This window comes from Theobroma cacao, chromosome 6 (assembly GCF_053813885.1).
Source record: "Theobroma cacao isolate CCN51 chromosome 6, ASM5381388v1, whole genome shotgun sequence".
In the NCBI taxonomy this organism is placed as follows: Eukaryota; Viridiplantae; Streptophyta; class Magnoliopsida; order Malvales; family Malvaceae; genus Theobroma; species Theobroma cacao.
This window is the reverse complement of record NC_142644.1, coordinates 27,206,759-27,227,696: the sequence shown is the minus strand read 5'-3', so window position 1 is coordinate 27,227,696 and position 20,938 is coordinate 27,206,759. Positions and strand designations below refer to the sequence as shown.

At 35.7% G+C, this 20,938-nt stretch overlaps 4 protein-coding genes across 5 annotated transcripts; 2 read left to right on the top strand and 2 right to left on the bottom strand.

Moving 5' to 3' along the window:
* Nucleotides 1-466: 466 nt before the first annotated feature.
* Nucleotides 467-3,457, bottom strand: LOC18596446 (Chaperone DnaJ-domain superfamily protein). The gene is made up of 7 exons (XM_007024914.3): nucleotides 2,916-3,457; nucleotides 1,910-2,457; nucleotides 1,726-1,796; nucleotides 1,516-1,572; nucleotides 1,195-1,284; nucleotides 928-1,104; nucleotides 467-795 (listed from the first exon to the last, which is right to left on the bottom strand). Exons 1-7 carry the CDS (start codon nucleotides 3,407-3,409, stop codon nucleotides 751-753), a joined length of 1,482 nt encoding a protein of 493 aa, XP_007024976.3. The 5' UTR covers nucleotides 3,410-3,457; the 3' UTR covers nucleotides 467-750.
* A 5,610-nt stretch (nucleotides 3,458-9,067) lies between these two features.
* Nucleotides 9,068-13,542, bottom strand: LOC18596445 (Tetratricopeptide repeat (TPR)-like superfamily protein). 2 transcript variants are annotated; one of them, XM_007024911.3, is made up of 3 exons: nucleotides 10,836-13,542; nucleotides 10,003-10,132; nucleotides 9,068-9,750 (listed from the first exon to the last, which is right to left on the bottom strand). In XM_007024911.3, the coding sequence occupies exon 1, from the start codon at nucleotides 13,495-13,497 to the stop codon at nucleotides 10,951-10,953; it is 2,547 nt and encodes an 848-aa protein (XP_007024973.3). In that variant the 5' UTR covers nucleotides 13,498-13,542; the 3' UTR covers nucleotides 9,068-9,750; nucleotides 10,003-10,132; nucleotides 10,836-10,950. The 2 variants fall into 2 exon arrangements, with proteins under 2 accessions (XP_007024973.3, XP_017978396.2); XM_018122907.2 differs by having other exon boundaries at nucleotides 10,003-10,061.
* A 745-nt stretch (nucleotides 13,543-14,287) lies between these two features.
* Nucleotides 14,288-18,380, top strand: LOC18596444 (Metallo-hydrolase/oxidoreductase superfamily protein). The gene is made up of 10 exons (XM_007024909.3): nucleotides 14,288-14,644; nucleotides 14,824-14,959; nucleotides 15,322-15,449; nucleotides 15,736-15,883; nucleotides 15,970-16,075; nucleotides 16,677-16,735; nucleotides 17,464-17,499; nucleotides 17,584-17,693; nucleotides 17,815-17,876; nucleotides 18,114-18,380. Exons 1-9 carry the CDS (start codon nucleotides 14,298-14,300, stop codon nucleotides 17,870-17,872), a joined length of 1,128 nt encoding a protein of 375 aa, XP_007024971.3. The 5' UTR covers nucleotides 14,288-14,297; the 3' UTR covers nucleotides 17,873-17,876; nucleotides 18,114-18,380.
* A 463-nt stretch (nucleotides 18,381-18,843) lies between these two features.
* On the top strand, nucleotides 18,844-20,590 carry LOC18596443 (uncharacterized). Its single transcript, XM_007024908.3, has 3 exons — nucleotides 18,844-19,195; nucleotides 19,328-19,393; nucleotides 20,003-20,590. The coding sequence occupies exons 1-3, from the start codon at nucleotides 19,022-19,024 to the stop codon at nucleotides 20,495-20,497; spliced, it is 735 nt and encodes a 244-aa protein (XP_007024970.1). The 5' UTR covers nucleotides 18,844-19,021; the 3' UTR covers nucleotides 20,498-20,590.
* Nucleotides 20,591-20,938: the final 348 nt, after the last annotated feature.

Here is a 20,938-nt window from a genome sequence, read left to right as displayed (position 1 = left end):
CATACTCTGCAATCTGCATGTAACTAATGGTAGATCTATCGTAGCTGTGGCCTAGCTTGTTGAATTCGTTTGCTTCAATCCGTCAGGTTAGGTTGAGACAGTCAAACTTCAAAGACTTAAGATCAACCCTGTTCTGGCAGATGAAAATGCAGTAAAAGATATCGGCATGGAGCTTCAGTCTGAAAACCTGTAACCTGGGAGATATCAAAGACCATATTCATATATATATATATATTCATATATATATATATATATATATATATATATATTTATTTATTTATCTGAAAATTTTTTCACTCAGGCGACCTTTGTCATAAAGCGTAAACCCTTGCCATGTTGGAATGAAGGGTCGATTAGCTGGTGAAATATGAAACCAAAAACAAATCTCAGGGTTGCTCTTTGAAGTCGTTCCTGATTAGAAGCAATAGAGAAAGGAAGGGGGGTAGGTTATCTTATAATTCTCAAGTTATTTTCAAACAGCACTAGCTGGTAGCACTTATCATTCACATCTTGATTGATTTTCTTGTTATTGGGTCGTCCGGAAGGAGGAAAATGTACGCATCTTGCAAAACATCAAACAACCATACAAAATTCTTGCATATGTAATCTATTGCAACTCTTACTATATCTACCAAATTACTAGATACTTCTTGCACATTCACACGCTTTAACCCTTTTAAAAGTGCCCTCAATTCTTCGAGTCCAGGGACTCCTTGTTTGCTTTAAGCTTCCGAAAAGGGTTGCTATCGGCTAGTTGAAGAAGACATCTTGGGAGATGAATGCAGCCCATGCATCCTACAGTCATATAGCATCATGTTAGACATAGCTTGAATTAAGACTATAGTTACAGTGAGTCACTTGCTCATGTTGCAGAAGAAATGTAAAAAGGGCTCTTCACTTTTAATCATTTGAAACTAGAAAGTTTACCTGGAGGATGGAAAAGGCCTTGTCTGCGACATATTTTTGTGATAGTGTTGCACCTCTTTGTTGCAGTTTGTCTGGGTGAAGACACAGCCTTGCTTTCTGATAAGCTTTTTTCACTTGTGAGCTCTCTGTAAGGCTCATGAGAGGAATCATGTGCCAACCGCTATTGGGCCACAGAATCTGAATTCAGTTTTCAATCAATTAAACATCCGTTCGAATGTCGCCTACAAATCAATGAAATCCTCAAGCACGGAAAAGGTTATATCTTACATGATGAAGGGTTGAAAGGAGCAATCGGATGTTATTTTCCTTGCCAGATGACCACAGCTTCACATCTTCATCCAAAAGCCCCATCTTTATCTGTAGTTTTCGTCAAAGGAAAACGTTACATATTGATCAAATCTTGTTCCTAAACAAATGAATAGAGAGAAGCTGCAATGACTGACCATGCCTTAATTTAAGCTGTTTGAATATATATATATATATATATATCTAGTAGATACTATTCCTGATTCTTTTAAGAAAATCAGTTCTAAAGTTATAGTGATGACCAGTCCTGAAACTTTACATCACAACAAGGCTATAGCTTACATGTTCTTCTGATCTCTCTTTTTCTTCTTCTGCTTTGGACTTCTTTTGTTCTTCTTCCTGCAAATTAGAAGTTAACAGGGAAACAAATTATTCAACATTTGTTCATATTTTATATTGTAGTTTGTTTTAAGAGCTATTGATTTTTGTATACCAAATCCGATGTGATAATATTTTGCTTCTCTAAAGGAAAAAGGCAATAGACTACTTTACCATTGGAGATTGCTTTGTTCCATGGCCATCCGTTTGCCGGTCAAAATATTCATGTGCATTATTAGAGCTTGCTGCAAGCCATTCAAAAGCATATGATAAAATGCTGTCATTTATCCAAGCCAATAGAAGCTTCGTCATATAAATTTAGAATTTGAGATCAAACTGTAATTTACAATAATCTCACCTTCTGTTTCAATTGGCTGCTCTTTTTCATGTTCCCTTTCAGAACTTTGTGTATTATATCTCTCCTTTGCCCAAGCAATTGCTTCATCAATCGAAACTGCTTCACCAGTACACTCTCTAAGATCAGAATTGATGTCTATAACATAAGAACTCATAACTTCATCCTCATCTTCCTCTTCTTCTTCTTCTTCTTCCTCTTCTTCTTCTTGCACTGAATCAGTCTGGACACCAGCTCTTGCCTCTGCTTCATGACAAAGTGAAGAGGCAGGGGATGAAGGGGAGTTAAACTCCAAATCATCAGCTGATATTTTGACACTTCGGAAAGAATGGGGTTCCAAGCTAATGATTTCTGGGGAAGAAGCACGTCGACAGAATCCATAACATGAGCTTCTCAAGTTGTCGACATTGTGTTCATTTTCCATGTAAAGATTTTCATTGTAGAAAGAACGGCTGCTTGGAAATGCTGGCAGTGCCATCCCTCGTTGCATTCCTAGTTCCTGATCTGGCATCATTGTTGTTGAGTTCCATCTGCATGGCACATTGATTGGCCTGCACCACCAAAGTCAATTGTTAACAACCATTTACCTCTTCAATTTCACCACAAATCAAAAATTAAATCATTTAATACAAGAAAAATGTTAATCTGTGTCTATTAACATCCGTTAACATGTTAATCTGCATGTTAAAGTTCAATAGCTTCTTATATATGTTGAAGGCCGAAGACTAACAATATGTGATAAATCAGAAATGGCTTCTTCTAAAAATACGTTAATCTCCAAAATTATTGTCTAATTAATGAATATTTTGGGGTGATACTAATATCCTATGCAATTGTTGGAAAAACCAAAGACAGCATTTAAAGATTATCCCTTTCCTAGCCCTAAAAGCAACCGGAAAAGACACTTGAATAGAGGGAGAAGACAGTGTCAGAAACGTAAAATCAACACAACCCAATAGAAACAGTTTTAAAAAGAGTTGACTGTTGTTTACACTTAAGAGCATACTACCTGAGCTTTGAAGCAAATGACGACAACCCGACATCATCCCCGACAACCGGCCGGAGAGGGCTTAGCTCCTCCGAACTTAGCACGGACGACGAGTTCGACTTCGCTTTCGAGTTAGACCCCGACCGTTCCCTCGACCGCCTGAGATCATCATCCGACCCGAAAATGTCACTGTAAAACCCTTCCCCCCGCGCCGGAATCCTAAATGCCGGCAAGCTCCTGCCACACTTCGTCTTCCGAGACGAAACAAACTCCGGAGGCCGGAAAACCTCCTCGTAAAAAGACGTTGATCGGGTGAAGTCGCCGGAGAACGTCCGGCAGAGCACGCTCCGGGGCGGACCGCCGAAAACGTCAAAGAAGTCATCTGCGTCAAGAGTGTGATCAGCCACCATGGTTACGTGGTGACTCATTGAAAAAATGGTATTTTCCACGGATTTTCGACGTGGCAGATGATGGGTAGTTGGCATTCCCATGCACCTTCGCCAAGACTCATCCATTTAACTCTGGGAATAGCTTCTATGGCAAGGGATTTTAGTTTTGAGTATGCAAATAACAAAGATTACTTATATAAAAAGAAACGAAAGCGCTAGAAGGAAAAGAAAAGTGACTTTCAGATAAAGTTTAAGGGTTATCTTTTCTTTCTTTTTTTTCTCTCTCTTTTTCTTTTTCTTTTAATTGAATTATGAATTATGTTAAAACTGAATTTAATTAAGAATGATGAATTTGACTAGGAGATGATGATGGGAAGGAAAGGGTACATATGGTGGACTCGGAAATCATCAAAGTTGACATACACGCCTGTTTGCCAGGAAAAGCTTGTTCCTTTCTTTGTGGTTTTTCAGTCCCCACTTTGAAATAATTATAACTATAGTTTTATATACGTATAATGTGAGCCCTTTTCTTTTTCCTTTTTGTTGTAAAGTTGTTTCATTTTGATCCAGAAATAAAGGAAAATCAAAGGTTTATATTTGTGATGTTGTTCTTTGCTATAAACTTTTATATATAAAGCAAAATGTGGGGTAAGTATATAGGATTATGGGAATGTGAAGAGCAAAAAATAATTGAAAAAAATAAACAAAATATTATTATGCAACAAATAGATTAGAGCATCACCGTATAGTCTAGAATTGCACTATTATTTTCCCTAATAAAACCAATCCTGAGGAAGGATTGATTGGAGTTGAAGAGCATAATTGTAAAAAAATATATATGGAAAAAAAAAAGAAGAAACCATTTACTTATTTTTATTCAATGTCAAAATGAATGATGTAAAAGGAATCAAGAAATCATGTCCATTAACTTTAAATTGTTCACCTTTGGACAAAAATTTCAATGCTTTTCTTCTTTTTTTCTGTCATATCTCTACAGTTTATTTGGTTAGCAAGAGTCATATTATATGCATACGTACATATGTCCTACAATAATTTTTAAAATGATTGAGAATATTCTTAATTTCAGACGGAAAATCGGCTTTTTGGATAAACATTTTTGTAAAAATATTTTTTTATTTTTTATTTATTTAATAGTTTTAAAACTATTTTCTAAAAAACGAGAGAGAGGTGGTAATTTTTCAAACAATTTTAATAGAATGATCTATACACTTCATAAAAAAAATCCCAAAATAATAGAATGACAAATTGTGATTAAGAGTATGTAGTATGTACCATTTCTCTAATAATTACGATTAAATTACTCCTAATTAAGAGATGATTAAGTTACGATTAATAATATATCAAAACTTTAAGCAAATGATAACAAATGCAAATTATATAGTAAACGTCTCCTTGTACAAATCAGAAAAAACCCAAACTTAAAAAGAAAGAAAAAAAAAAAGGTGTGAAAAAGACTCGAAACCAAAGCACATAAAAGTAGAGATGATGAGATCAACGAGAAGCAAACAAAAGCAGGAAAGCTATAACTGCACGGACTCGGCCACTCTTAGCTCAGTCAATCAAACACAAAGTGTGAGATGATTGAAATGTACAATACATAATTCTTACCCAACTCTGCCAAACCGCCAAATACAATGAGACATGGAGTCATCAGCCCTTAGCCGACATTGACACCCCAAAGTCTTATTTGCCTGTGCTACTAAGGGTCGAAAGTGCATGACAGAGACGATGGACTACTTTCAATCAAGTTTGGTAATTTTATATAGGACACAGTAATATGACACGGACACGATATAAGTTTCAATCAAGGGTATGATAATCTAATCATGTTTCTAATATTAATAGTGTCAACATAGTTAAGAGACAAATAAATTGTGTTTTAATCGTGTCAAACCCGTTTAATTTATTTAAGACACAATTAGCTAATCGTATTATTATATTTTGGTATAACTTGTAATCCACTTATTATTTAGTCGTTTTTACGTATCGTGTAGACATGATTAGTACACGATTAAAAATTATTTATTTATTCATATAAATATTAATATTTTTATGATGATTAAGATTTATTGGTATTGAATTTTATTATATTTGATAAATATTATGATATTTATAGTTTTTTTGTTATAAATTTGAATAATACAATCATATTTTACTTGTCCATATTTCAATTTAATCGTTTTAATTATATTAATCGTATCAATCGTATAAATTTTAATCGTGTTGATCATGTCATGTTGTATAAAATCTAACCCTACACATTTAATAAATGTGTTAATCATATTATGTCTTGTTAGATATTTATTAAACGTATCTGTATATGTATTTAAGATCTTGACATAATTAATTAATTGTGCTAATGGTGTCATGTTCATGTTTACCCGTATACCTATTAATACTTTATGTTTACACGACACAATTAAGACTATAATACACAAATTGTTAGATCAACTTTCAATGTTGATGGCATACTACCAATTCATGCTAGATGATGACCCATTTAGTATCTTAGCTATTATCATACCCTTTTGATTCCATCCATCCTTGATAATTTTAAGCAATTAACAATGGTTAAAGTAAAGAGTTTCAATAAATTTTATTTTCTTTGACTATTTTACTTTGTGATCAAATGGGTTGGTTAAGGGTTTTGGGGTAATTTTATGGAGAAATCATTTCTCTAATTATTGCAGCAATTTGTGGAGATGGTTTGAATAGTTAAACTATTGGTGGATAGTCTGGATTAAGATAAAAAATGATGGTCAGGTGAGGGGAAGGATGGTTGATAGCTCAATAGCAGACAATGCATGCTCTAAGTTGATTGCCATCAAAAGCTTTTTGCCTCAAAGCCCTCTACTTTCCAACACAAGTCATCATCAATGTTGAAGCAAAGATAATTATTAATCACCACAAAAATACACCGTTGAAGATGAAAAATACAGAAGAGGGAGGTACTGCCAAGGTGATGAAGATAAAAAGGGGAAAAAGTTCACAGGTAAAATAATCACATTCATTGATGATAGCATAGCACCAAAGATGAGATAATCCAACGTGAATGTCTTAATCTATAAGATAATCCAATCAACTTGCCAACAGCACCACCGGATTGCTTTCAAAAATTGAGCTCTGCGGTCCAAAACATGGCCGAAGACAATGTAAGCAGCTCTGCCGCACAAATGTCCGTTTTCCAAGGAAAGGGGTAAAACAAAGAAAAAGGGAAGGAGAAGTCTAGAGGCGGAGGGGATGGCGGGCTAGTGGGCCCCGCTCTCAATAATTTTAAAATTTTTACTATTTATTTTTATTTTATTTTAAATTTTATAATTTCATTTTTACAAAAATGTTAAAATTTTTTAACATATTTTTATTTTTAAAAAATTTTATAATTTTCTCCATATAATATTTTTTTTATTTGATAAGATATCAAACAATAATTAATCAATAATTAATTTTAATAAAACTAAAATGAAATCTATTGTAATAGAATTATCCCCAAATCCTTACTTCTTCAAAACTTCACAATCACTTAATTAATTTTTTTACACTTTTTTACTTACAAGCATTCTCTGTATAGAAAAACTATAACTCAATCTTCATGTCATGATAATTAACAAAAAATTATACATCAACTAATGAACTAAATATTTAGATGTTTATTAATTTTTATTTATTAATAAGTTTATCTAGAAATTAAGATTATTGTCATTATTAAATTATTTATAATTATTTTAATTAATTTTTGTAAGTAAATTCTTAAGATAGATTTTTTTGCATAATTTCAAGATTTATTTATATAATTTTTATGTAAACGTTTTTCATTTAAGTTGTTTTACATTTTTATCAAACATTGAACTTTCTAGTATAACTGTCTAATACGCATCGTCTTCTACTCTTCGACTCTTCATCTTTTCAAATACGAAATCTTGACTCTACCACCAATAAAGTGGGATATATATATATGAGATTACATTATAGTAATCATAACTCTCCTCCCTCAATTATAAAAAAAATTATAACCGAAAAAAAACAAATCAATTTGTTCCTGTCAAATAGCGCACGCAATTTAACTAATCAAACACAGATATGGAAAGATGATGAATAAAATCTCTTCAATTTTTTCCGGCTTTTTTGTTTTTTGAAAATTAAATTATATTCACTCAGAGGAAACCAAAGGTTCGCCTCTAAAAGAAGTAAAAAACAATTCAGACTGGTCACTCCCAAAAAAAGAAGAGGGACCGGTCTGAAACGTTCTCAAAAGCTTTGAGCAAAAGGAGAAAAACACCCCTGGGCATTCTATTCTCTGCCCGCAGCAATCAACAACAAAAAGCTCCAATGCACATCATCAGCAGATTTACATCACTAGGCAAAAATACACAAGACCTATGACCAACACATCAAATGCTTGATCTTAGAATTCAAAGCAACTTCTATACACACAAAAGAACCTGCACAAGGACACGCCCCAATAATCTAAAACCCTCATCCATCTGCCTGAGCTCATCATTGCCTAAACCGTCTTGATCCCCAAGAAACCATCATAGGAAGGCACTGATCAGAACCACCTTCCCCCATGGATGAAGCAAAAAACATAAACGTCCATTCGCTTCTGCTAGAATTCACCTTAACTGAAAAACCCAGAGTTTTCATTTCTTTCTAATTTGTTGTCATTTGAGTGGCAACCACTTTGCTAAGGGAAACAAGAGGCAAATCTTCTAACCCAAGTATGTGGCTGCCAGAAATATCAATTAGTTCCATTTACAGTAGTTAATTGCTATATGAAATAACAGCTAGGGAGAGAGAGAGAGAGGCAGAGTCAGAGAAACCAAAAGCAAACGTCTCAGTCTAAGCTTGTAGGAGACCATGTCATGGACAATTCAGAAAGCTCGCACACTGTTGATCAACATATCTTTCTGCGTCCAACCTGGAGAAGTTTTGGTTAATATGTTTCCATTCAAACTAAATAAGAAGTTCCGGTAGAGTATCTTGATATCTTAATTAGTTAAGAATAAGGCAGATATTTGCAAATGAAAAACCTGCATATTTGTTTCCCAAAAACTTCCAAAGCAAATGGGGGACATGGATATGGACGCTGCTTAAGGCGACTTTACATGCATGAAACACGGTGGTGAGATTGATCTTTGTACCAAAAAGATGTTGTGAATTGGCATGTGAAGATGCTACAAGGACGAAATGTACAGACATATAATGGCAAATTGGTAATAAGAGAGAAATGAGATCAAGGAAATGTTAACAGGACATCCAGCTAACATGACAAGGAATCTAAATATTACAAGGGAAAGGTGTATAAGGTACCGCACCATATATGCATGGGAATTTTTACTGCTAGGAATCTATCTAGGGCCTGGTTCGATTCACTGTAAGCTTCCCATATTTGATCTTGGCCCCCTATCATGCATCGAAGGATTAATGAATGAAATGTTATAGGAATGGGTTGTTTTAATTTGTCCTTGAAAAAGACCAGGGGGACGAGGGTGGTTTAGATCTTTCTGGATCCCAAATGTTATCTAATTTATGTTTCCGGAATGGCAGGCAGGGCCCCTTGGTTATTTGTCAATTCTAGGACAACTTGGGATTCACCTAAAATAGCTCATACCGCAAGCTATTTAAGTTAATCCAGGGAGAAAGCTAGATTTTTATCCCAAGTTTTAGGCCTGCAAGTTCCAACCTTATAGTGTATCATTTAAAAAGGCGATTCGGTTTTTTGTGAGTCAAAAGAATCGGAGGTGCCCAACATGCTTCAAGAGTGAATTTCACAAGAGAAATAAATTTCATTAATACAGCAAAAGGGCATGAACAGTAGAATCTTGGGCAGATGGGTGGGTCGGCCACGTAGCAGACATGTTAGAAGGTTCCATATGGTGCCTTTCGACATGAGATACTCGTATTGATATATCCAATACAAATGCTAAAGCAAAAGCGAGTCAAAGCCCCACCATTTTTTTTTTTTAAGCCAGGGCTCCTCCACCATTCTTTTTAGTTCTCCTTGTCATCTGTCCAGATTCTTTGGCTCCTTTCACCAGGGAGATGCCTTCAATGAGTAGTAGCAAACAACGAAGCGGTATGATAACTTTATTTGCTTTAACTAACCATGTAACACTGACAGGGAAAGGATGAAACAATATCAGTCTCTTCAAAATCAAATCCTCCTCAATCTCTTAAATGTTGTTGGCCAGTTGTAATCCTGAATCCCTCATGAGAAGCTCCAAGTGCTTTACAATCAACAAATTCTGAGACCAGATCTTATGGCCACGAATTTCACTGGTTCACATTCGTCCCAGAGCTGATCCAGCAGGATTTGCATGAACATCTGAATATCAGGATTTGCTCTGAATTTTCCAGAGCGTTCTGCTGTCATTTCAGATATGACCAGTTGCCTCTATCTTCATGCAACTTGTTTTAACCTATCTAGCTCTATTTCAATTCACGATATCCTAGGACAGCAACAAGGACATGATGATTAGCCATGTGAGAGAACAACCAGCTCTTTTAATCTAAGTACGACATCAGGAAAGCAGACAATAAAGCAATATCCCAATTTGAAACATTATACTTGCACATCAGCTTTCAGATGGGCAATAATGGAGGGAGTTATGCTGTTACAGTAAAGATGTCATACACGCCCATACAAACAGCAATGCAAAACAATAATAGTGGGAGACAGCACCTCAACTAGCAAACTTTACCTCAGTTTCTTTCAGGATTTATTCTCCATATACCAACTGTTGATTGCAGATCCATAGTCCTGTCCCATTATGGTGTCAATCAGTAACTGAGGATCTATCTCCAAATTAATCATGTTTGACCAAGAATTAACTGCAGCAGACAACCAAATAAATGAACAATATAAGCACCTAGGCAATCTGCATGTTAGATCTAAAACATTTTGACTAGGAAAAGGAAATTTTTAAGCAACATTTGTTATTTTTATTCACCATTTACCATCCATCCAGACTAGGTTATCATTGCACCCACTCAAAAATGAAAATCTAACAGTTTTGCTTATCAATTCATTTGTCAATAATGTTAAAGCTGAACAAAAATGACAATATTCAAGATCGAAAAAGAAGCTGGGTCCATCATAATATCCTAGCACCCCTGAGATAGGAATTTCTCATGTATCCAATCACCTTACCCTTTGACTTAATCACACAATTGCATTGAATCTCTACCACTTTTCAAGAATCCATTTTCAGCTCCTGCATATGTTTCAAAGTAACTTTGCTAGAAAATGGTTTATATAGCAATGTTTGACACTTCTCATCATTTCTATGACATGATACCATGGAGTTTAAATTTAACAGCTTTAATTTAGACATCATAGGATGTACCACACTTCATTAGCAGCTCTAAAACATACAATGAAATATTAATCTTGCCCCATAAAAATTCTAATGAGTTAATGTAAGAATTTGGTCAACTAAGGATGGAAATAAAGGAAGGTGCTAGCATGCACTTGCAAGCCCACCCCAATGCACCCGCGCCCAAAGAAAAAGAAGAAGAAGAGTTCCAGGATTACCGTTTCTAAGCCATTGAACTTCAAAGAGAAAGTTCCCAGCATCAGAGAATTTAAAATATGTCATCAGAACCATATCTGCAGTAGTCTGATACTGAACAACATGATTATGCAAATGTTATTCAAACTGAGGTGAATGGCATCCATGCTCAACAAACCGTAGCATGAGATTATCTGCCTCTGCAGATTTTCCTTCTAACATGAGTTGCTTAATCACCTTCTCAGATAATTTCAGATCAGGAATCAGATTTCTGTTAAACATACGACAAGCAACTTTATATGCTGATAGAGGCATCTCTTTGCTCAAATAACTTTCCATAAGCATGGTACAGGTTTTAGCATCAGTTCTGGAAGCTGTTTTCAAAATCCTACCCAACAGTTTATCAGCCTCCTCAAGGTTTCCAAAACTACAAAGCTTTTCGATAACTTGATTATATGCTGTTTTGCACTTCTGCCTTGAAAGCATTTTGTCCAATAATTTCAACAGATCTTCCACCCTACCCATTTGGCAATATCTGTGAATAACTGTTCTGTATGTAACAGGTGTTGGAACCAACCCTTTCTTTAGCATCTTCATGGTAAGATCAGTTGCCTCTTCTATTCTACCATTCTTTCCAAGTGCATCAATTACTGTTGTATAAGTGACTGCATCAGGATGTTTGTTGCTTAGATACATATCATCAAGCAATGACAAAGCAGCCTCCAAGTCATCCTTTCGACAATATCCATGAATAAGAGTAGTAAAGTTTACAACATTAACAGCACACCCTTTATTCAGACATTCCTCCAAAAACTTTTTAGCCTCATCCATTTTCCCCTCTTGACAAAGTGACTCAATTAACAAGTTAATTTCAACTGGGCCTGGGAAAAAGCCCTTGCTAACCATCTCCCTAACCACGTGACATGCCTCAGACAATTTTCCTTCCTTACGCAGCCCATGCATCACAACACTATAACTGATGGCATTTGGGGTCCACCACTCTTCCTCACTAACATTCATCATCTCTCTTGCCCTTAATGAGTTCCCCTTCCGACAAAGCCCAGTTAACAAAGCTGTATATGATACAGTGTTGGGCTTGCAGCCATGTTTGTACATTTGCTGAAGCATCTTTTCAGCTTGGTCCAGCTTCCCAATCCGACAGAAACCATCAACAACAGCAGTATAAGTCACCACATCAGGACTGCAACCTTTGGACAACATTTCATTCACAATACTTTTTGCTTCATCTATCCTTCCCTGTTTACAATACGAGTGAACAATTGCACTATGCCCAACCTTATCAATTCGAAATCCTCTCCCTTCAGCTTCCCTTAAAAATTCAAGAGCCTCATCTGCATGACCATGCTTGGACAGCATATGAATAAGAGTGTTATAAGTAACCTGGTCTGGAAAAAGATTACTGTCTTTTGACATCTTCTCCATTAAGTCCCTCACTTCTTTTACCTGTTTTTCTTTGCAAAGGAAACTCATTATGGTATAATAACTAACTTTATCTGGGGAACAGTTCTTAGATGGCATTTCAGCAATCAACAGCAGTGCATCTTCAACCTGATACATGTTACAATATCCCTTGATCAAACAGTTATAAGTAACAACATTAGGTGTAATGCCAACAAGTTGCATTCGTTGGAAGAATCTCAGGGCCTTTTCCATCCTATTTGCCATCACCAAAACATGAATTGCAGTATTACATACTGACAAATTCAGCTCCACTCCAGCCTTTTGCATTAAGGTCAATACTTTCATTGCATCCCTCAACTTGCCAGCCCTACTATATGATACCATCAAATAACTAAATGCTTCAGGCTGACACTCAATTCCCCTACGTGCCATGAGCCGAAGAACCCGTTTAGCACCTTGACACAATTTAGTTTTACTAAGGATCTCAAGCATTATATAATAGACAATCAGGTTGTGACGGTACCGCCATTGTCGATCAGCCCAATAAAAGAACTCCAAAGCAACACGTTCATCAACCTGAGAAAGCAAAACAGCGCAAACTTGACGAGGTTTGAGACTTCTTAGCAGGTATCTCAAATCACTTTCAAGCTTTGCATTCCAAGCTGACCTAAGCTGAATCAATCTACAAATCTCTCTCACCAAAGGGTGCCTAAATTCATCTTCCTCCAACTCAACTCTCCAAACATCCTCTCTTTGCACGCGATGTCCATTACACGAATTCAATATCATAAAATTATCATCAATATCTCTACAATCCCGTCCTTCCTCTCCTTCTTCTTCCTCCTCTTCAACCTCATCAAAGTCACCAAATTTCAGGTTTCGGTTCTTTTGACGCCCACCATTATGATCATCAAATAAACATAACTCCCCAGAATCCCGGACACCCATGTCTCTAAATTTAGCATAATCACCATTTCCATCATCAAAATTATCTCTTCCCATAAATTGGACACTAGAATTACTCAAAAAATGAGAACCAGAATTGAAATTCCTTACAGAAAACGATGAGAAATATGCATTAAATCTAGTATAAGCAAATGGGTAATCATAAAACCTGCTTGTGAGCTCACAAGAAGCCTTTTTTGCAACAAACGCAACCTTACTACAATAAAAACATGTATGAAACTGAAAGAAACCAAAACATTTACAAGGCCGAGCTAGGATTTCTCGAATTCTAGGATAAGAAATGGAACCAGAGTGCATTTGTACTAAGTTAACGGACAAAAGAGGAACAGATATAACCTGGGAAACTTTGTATGCTTTGTGTAGATTGACTCAGAGGAGCTTGCCGAGCTTCTTCAAATTTCTCAATCTGGGTTAGTCTCTCGCGCTTCACACCGTTGATAGGGGTGCATTAGGCCGATCATTAAACATTTTAAACAACAAACTAATAGTAGGTCTATTTTCTGTTTTTCCTTCTTTTTTTGAACCTTCCTCCATTTGCAGCTTGCGCTTAGATGATTGAGGCTGAGGCGGAGGCTGTCCATTGGGGTATCATGGCCCTGGCCTCTCAAACTGGGTCTGCTTTCATGGGCCCTCATATTTGGGCAGTAAAGCCCATTAAAATTTTCTACCTAAAGAAAATACCGTTAAGTTAGGTGAACTTAATTTTGCTTTTGTATGCTTATGTGTTACGAAAGAAAAACATATGCGTAAATCATTCATGTTCTTCTTAATCGCAAATAATTTATCGATTTGAAAAGTAAGCTATGAATGTAAATTGTTGAATAATCTGTTTTTTTTTTTTACTTTATTCATAGATAAGCTGCATTGATAAGTCTCAAAATTGGACTTTGCTTTACAGCTAAAGATGTTAAAGCGAGAAATTTCTTTGATAACTGATGCGCCTGTAGGCTTGTGTCATGCCAACTTGAATTTTTATGTCCCAAGTGATATCGTATTTATAGGCTCTCTTAAACTAATGCCACGTGGCGAATAATGAAACAGCCAGAACCGTTGCAGCGCGCGGGCGAAATCTTCCCTATAAATACCCTCCACCTTTTATGAAATTCCCTCTCCGTCCCCTTTACGCCTTCTCTCTCTCTCTGCCCTCTCTCGCTTTCTCTCTCTGTGCACCTCAAACTCAAATTTCCAAAATAAAAAAAAAAAAACAAAGAAAAAGAAAAATGGAGAACCAAAAGCCGCTCCAAAATGGAAACAAGGTTGATGATAATCTTTTAGCCGTTGATAATCGTGACCGTGATGGTGATGGATCGGCTCTGATCTTCCTGGGAACCGGTTGCTCCAGTGCCGTCCCCAACGCAATGTGCTTGATCCAGCCCTCCGATCCTCCCTGCCACGTCTGCTTCCAATCCCTCTCCATTCCCCCGGACCGTAACCCTAATTACAGGTTACTTCCTTTTCGCTTCTTTTTTATTTGAAAGAAAGTTAATTGTCCGTGCAATTTTTAATGACGTAGATCTGAAATTTTTAGTGCATTTTTTGTGAATAATGTGATCATTTTCAATTTAGTTTCTTCAGAAATTTTAGGTTTTTTAGCTTTGCTTTTGAAGCTATTTGTTTTTTCAGGTGTAATACATCTTTGCTTATCGATTACTGTTCGAGCAATGGTAAACACAATTATGTTATAATTGATGTTGGGAAGACATTCAGGGAGCAAGTTCTTCGATGGTTCACTTTCCACAAGATTCCTCGAATCGATTCTGTGAGTTTTAATTTTTAGTACACTTTTGCCTCAAAATTCAAATGATTTTTTTTTTTTTTTGGTTATTCCATGAATACATTATTGTTAATGTTAAATTAGATTCATATAGCATTGAAATATTAGGCATTATTTGGAAAAAATACATAGTAAAAAGGTGTTTCTGAACATGACATTTTGTCGTATCTTGGTATAGCAGTTAGCATTTATAATTGGTTTCTCTGTTCAATTGTTTTATAGGATTTATAGCAATTAAGTGAGTTTGTTGATCCATATAATGGCTTATACACTTTACAAATTATATTTTGTTCTTTCAGTTGACTAGTGGAATTCAAAACTAGTACTAATTTTTGTGTTAAGTGCAGATTATTTTGACTCATGAACATGCTGATGCTGTTCTTGGTCTGGATGATATACGTGCTGTGCAACCACATAGTCCTACAAATGATATTGATCCCACTGCCATTTTTCTAACTCAATATGCGATGGATAGGTATAATATTAATTTTCTATTCGTAGGGTCACTGTGCATGTACTATTTTTCTAGCTTAACTATTGTTATTTATGCTGATACATTATCAAGACATATGTTGTTCACATATTTTTATAATGTGAGAGGTTATTGCTTTCATATGCTTTAAGTAGAATAGTCAAAAGTTTGGTTTCAAATTAGAACTGAAGCTTATTTTGCAAACAAGCAGTCAATAGAAGAAAGAATGTGTTGTAGTTTTATCCTGCCTCTAGTAACCTTGGCTGAAGTTTACTTTGTCCCTAAACAGCATTGCCACAAAATTTCCATACTTGGTTCAGAAGAAACTTAGAGAAGGCCAAGAACTAAGGCGGGTGGCTCAGCTTGACTGGAGAATAATTGAGGAGCAATATGACAGACCATTTTTTGCATCAGGACTAAAATTTGTCCCGTTGCCAGTTAGTCTTCTGTCTCTTAAGATAATACATCATCTCTTCCATCACTGAAAATTCATGCTAAGTGCTTGATTATACTTTTGATGTAGGTGATGCATGGAGAAGATTATATCTGTTTAGGTTTTCTTTTTGGTGAAAAGTGTAAAGTGGCTTATATATCTGATGTCTCACGTTTTCCTTCAAACACAGAGTATGGTAGGTGCTGCTTTTTATCCTGTTTTTGTGGGCATACATGCATTACACCTACATGTATTTTATATCTTATTGGTGATGTTAAATGTGGATATGAGACATCTATTCACTACATATCATCTAGAGCTGCTTGTCAATGTTAGCATTGTCGGAATATATTTTATCAGATTTAGCTCATGTGTTAACAGTCTAAGGAAATATGTAGATTGCTGTAACGTAGTTTCAAAAATAAATGGATCCTTCAAGCAGTTGTTTTAAGATTTTCACTCAAATCTTTTTTGTGTTGTTTAAACCGATGATAGGTTTTAATATTAGTGAGAGAGTTGTCCTGCATGGTTCACAAACAGGAAACCTTTTTATGATTTGCCTAAAAATTGCTAAAGATAAGATGCTTAGGGATCATCCCTTTACCGCATTTAGTCTGATCTTAATGTTGACTGGTACTCGGTGAACAGAAAGCACATGTCCTCTCACTTATAAGTTTTTGGTGTACTAAGTATTGTTTTTCTGAATTATTTGTTTGTGAATTGAGTTTACACAGTAAAATAAATTATGGCAAGATATCGTGTTTGATCAACATTTGATCAGAATATTGGGTTTGCAGTTATTTCCAAAAATGGTGCTGGACAATTGGATCTTCTGATATTGGATTGTTTATATAAGGTCTGTTACTGCCTTGTTTTTTTAATTTTTATACTGTTGACTACCAGCTTTCATTTTTTGTGAATTCCATTCATGCTGATTCTTACATAAGATATATTTGTATATGTGTGTGTGCCACTGTGCATCTTATGTTCTTACAACCCAGTTTGGCACCATAGATAATTATTTAATATTGTTGACATGAACTTGCAAGTGAGGTGGGATTCTCTTCTGGATTACCAATCGTGGCCTGTTGATATGCAAGAGTTGGAAAGAAAACATGGGGAAAGGCTAGTTTAGTCTAATATTGGTATTAACTCAATTTTCAGCCACTTGGGAATAGTAAAAACTATTGTATAGCTATAATGAAAATAGAAAAAAATTATATGGCTTGGAATAACAAGAATTTTAGATGTGAATTATTCTCTATGTTTTCTTAACCCAACATTTAAAGATATTATGGTCGGGCTATTTTTCGTCCAAAAGTGAAGGGTTGAGATTTTTAGATACAGTTTACCGTAGTGCATTTGAAGTGTAAACTTCTTGGCTTAGTCTGATCATGGTTGGGGCACAGATTTCTTACTAAAATTGATTTGATGAAGTTGTCCACCACAATTGTAAATTATGCTTCCACTCAATTATTTATTGTATATTCTCTTATTAACAATTTTCCTTTCATTGACATTTTGCTTGCTATGTATCTTCTTATCTGAACTAATGTTTTCTGTTTTCTGTCTTCTGCATTGCAGAGAGGATCTCATAACGTTCACTTATGCTTACCTCAGGTTTGTTCCACTGTTTCCAATAATTCTTCTTCATTTATATATATGGTCAGAGACCGCTCATGTTCCATCCGCTTATTTTTGCAGACTCTTGAGGCTCTAAAGAGGATATGTCCAAAACAAGCTCTATTAATTGGAATGACTCATGAGTTTGATCACGAGAAGGACAATGAGTTTCTTATGGAATGGTCTGAGAGGTACATTGATTCTCAATTACTTTACGAATTGTATGGTGTAGTATACCTGAGTTTCTCAGAAAGATTTTATTAAAAAGGTAGACTGATATTCGATATTATTATTATTATTGTCTGTATGTAGGGAAGGAATCCATGTGCAACTTGCACGTGACGGTCTGAGGGTCCCCATAGACCTATAATGAGGTGAGGCATGTCTTGGAAAGTTGTTTTAATGCCGCATGAGAATATCCTGCTCACTGTCTAATTTATTATTTCCTCTCGAGAGAGAGGAATTAAATTAAGCAGAAAGCTTAATCATCACAGCTAGAACCAGCGTTTTGCTGTGTAAACCGCGATATAATACATGTTCAAGTCCGACCGAAGAAAAAAATTATATCTATCTATTAACAAACACCTTTTTTTTTTTTCTTTTTCATGCAGGTTTTATGCATGGTCCACGAAAACATTCATACTTTTCCATCCCATTTGATGGGAGAAGATCAACGATATTATGTTGAAGTAAAATTATTTATAGCTTCAGTAGCTTGGGTTTACAGTTTATGATATAAAAGATATTAACAATTTCAGAAAGAGAAAAGTAGAAAGCAGAAGGGGGATCCTTCTGATGTTGTTGATCTTTAAACTTGTATCGATACTGCCTCTTTCTTCCATGTATCATTCATTTTTAGAAATGCTTTTTAGTCAAAATGATTCAATTACTATAGCTTGTGGATGGTGGAAACATAAATTCATCACCCGCATAATGCGACATTTGCATTGCAATTAACTGAAATTGAAGGAATTGCCCAATGTAGAGGATGAAAAATAAAACTAAAAATACTTGCAGCAGTAGTACCAAGTAGCCATCAGCTGACTAGTTTCTTTCAACACGTTATACGGCTGTGTTCAAAGATACCATTATCAGACAATTACAATTAAATAATAGAAGCATTATTGATAAAGAGTATAAATAACAATAATAAAAGACACGTTGAACATCCCAATTTAAAACTAACTCTTTGGTAATGATGTAGAACGAGATTTTGTTAACAAAAAGTGCGTGTAGAAAGAGTCAAAACACGAGAAAATACCTTGTCTTTTCTCAGGGCTTTCAAAATCATGTTTTACCGTTTTCCTAGGAGGTAGGCAAGGTAGACCAGGCAAGCTCCCATGACTAATTGAATTTCATCTTTCCTTATTCCAAGTTTCCAAACCCTCAACTACGGCACCAAACTGAAGTTTCCGGGTCCCATTTCCTTCCCTTCTTTAATCACTTCATTTCAATATTTAAGCAACCAATAAAAAAAAAAAGAAGAAGAAGAAAGAAAGAAAGGTAAGAGAAGAAAGCTATGGCTTGCTTTGTTCCTTTCAACAACAGAAATTTGGATGTAACCCTTTTCGTGTTTAGACCGACTGTTGTACTCGTCGATGAACTTGTTGACTCACTGAAACAGTTCTGTGTATGCACTGAAACTCTTGGTTGTGTTCAAAGTTCTATATTCAAGAGCATCCATGGTAATCTGGTAAGCTAAAGCCAACAACTCATTTCTAGCTGTCCTGTTCTTCTTTTCTTTTTTTTTTGTTTCTCCGTCATCTTCTATACCAAAGTTTGTTCGATTTTGAAGTTATTTCCAACTGGCTTGTTTTCTCTTCAGATCATATGGTATGGAGGATGGATGAAGAAAGCTACTGAAAACAAAGAAGTTTTGACTGCAACCCTTGTAAGTTAGATTCCTCCTGTAATTTCTATTGCAATATTTCTCCCAGCTGGATCGTCTAAATGTCTAAACACTTTCAAGAAAGAAATTGTATAAAACCACTACAAAGATGAACTCTGCAAGCATCCAAAACCAAATTGATAACAGGGCACAAGTAGAAATAATCCAAAGATTGTTTCTGTTCTTTCTTTTAATGTGGCCATCCTTAGGGAAGTAACATGAGCAACAAATTTGTTATCAAATGTCCTAGACCTTGTCTCTTGGTGATGATGGAAAAATTAGTTTTAGCATGAATGATGATCTGAACTATGCCGTTTGCTCTAGTCCCAAAGGAAAAAGCAGAAGCTTTGGAGCAGAATCAAACATCTTTTGGGCTTTTCACAGTAATTATTAGCAGTGCCAGTCATTAGAAGGGATCTTTCTTTTTAGCTGTGTAATAAGTATCTGGCTTGACCAACAACATTGAAACGGAATCAGTTTTATAACAGAATTATTCCTCAAAGCTTTTCTTTACTGCTCAGTATGTTTCATAGCATTTGTTTCGGATTGCACTATTGATCAGGATTGAGATCCTCTAACTTTTAATCCTTCACTCTGCTCTGTTTTCTCCAGCTATCAATGTTAGCAAGCATGTCAAGCATGGCTGTTCTAATTGAGCATAGCTTCTTTGATGCATACGCCGGAGAATCAAAAGATGGGTCCAATGCTGCCAAGTACTCCACAGGTGACATAGTCTCCATGAATGTGATTGCATCTTCTAGCAGTGACATAAATGATGTCTCCTACGCCAACTTAGCCTTATTCAAGTCGCGTTTCTTGAAGATGGAAGGGGCAACAGCAGGAGTTTGCTTGAAATGCCAAAGCATGCCAATGGTAGCATGCCTTTACGTGTGGAAATCTCTTCTACTATGTTACTCATGGATTCTTGCCTCGGATTATAGGAAAACAATGCTGCCCTACCTTGAGCGTTTTTCCCTCAGTGTCAAGTACGACATTTTCTGGGTTGTCTATGTTAGCAGTGAAAATGTACACAACTATCAGATTCCCCCTCATCATCATGTACTAGAAAATAGAGGAGAAACCACGAATGAAGGACGAATCATATGAGATTAAACAAGAATGTCCTTTGGCAATTTTGCATAAACTTTTCGCTGATGTAAAAAATTCGTTGCATATACCACCATTAGTAGTATACTCGAAGGGATTGAGTACTGCTAGTTATAGTTAGATTATATATAGTTTATACCCCAAGTACATACCAATTGAATACTTGAACTTACACATGACATACTATTGCAAGTTTTACTATTACCAAAGCTACCCAGAAACAGAAAAGAAAACCTGCAGCCTGGAACGTGAGATTCAATGGGCTTTTATGTGTTTTGTACTAAACATCTCCACTTTTCTTGAGGAAAGAGGAGTGCAAAGGGTAAGGGTCAATACAGTGAATGCATAAAATTACAAGTTTCTTGCCTTCACAATTGCGCCAGTCAGTGGTTCCAAGGACTCGGAACTAGTATAGAGGAATGATTAACAAACAACTTTTAG

Bases quoted from the DNA above. Each gene is read 5' to 3' on its own strand.
- LOC18596445 (XM_007024911.3), bottom strand. From the start codon at position 13,497: ATGCACTCTGGTTCCATTTCTTATCCTAGAATTCGAGAAATCCTAGCT.
- LOC18596443 (XM_007024908.3), top strand. From the start codon at position 19,022: ATGGCTTGCTTTGTTCCTTTCAACAACAGAAATTTGGATGTAACCCTT. The intron at 19,196-19,327 runs GTAAGCTAAAGC...TTTTCTCTTCAG, and splicing joins AGAGCATCCATGGTAATCTG to ATCATATGGTATGGAGGATG. The intron at 19,394-20,002 runs GTAAGTTAGATT...TGTTTTCTCCAG, and splicing joins AAGTTTTGACTGCAACCCTT to CTATCAATGTTAGCAAGCAT.
- LOC18596444 (XM_007024909.3), top strand. From the start codon at position 14,298: ATGAAATTCCCTCTCCGTCCCCTTTACGCCTTCTCTCTCTCTCTGCCC. The intron at 16,076-16,676 runs GTAGGTGCTGCT...TTGGGTTTGCAG, and splicing joins TCCTTCAAACACAGAGTATG to TTATTTCCAAAAATGGTGCT. The intron at 17,500-17,583 runs GTTTGTTCCACT...TTATTTTTGCAG, and splicing joins TTCACTTATGCTTACCTCAG to ACTCTTGAGGCTCTAAAGAG.
- LOC18596446 (XM_007024914.3), bottom strand. From the start codon at position 3,409: ATGGATGAGTCTTGGCGAAGGTGCATGGGAATGCCAACTACCCATCAT. The intron at 1,573-1,725 runs GTAAAGTAGTCT...TCTAATTTGCAG, and splicing joins GAACAAAGCAATCTCCAATG to GAAGAAGAACAAAAGAAGTC. The intron at 1,285-1,515 runs GTAAGCTATAGC...CGAAAACTACAG, and splicing joins AAGAGAGATCAGAAGAACAT to ATAAAGATGGGGCTTTTGGA.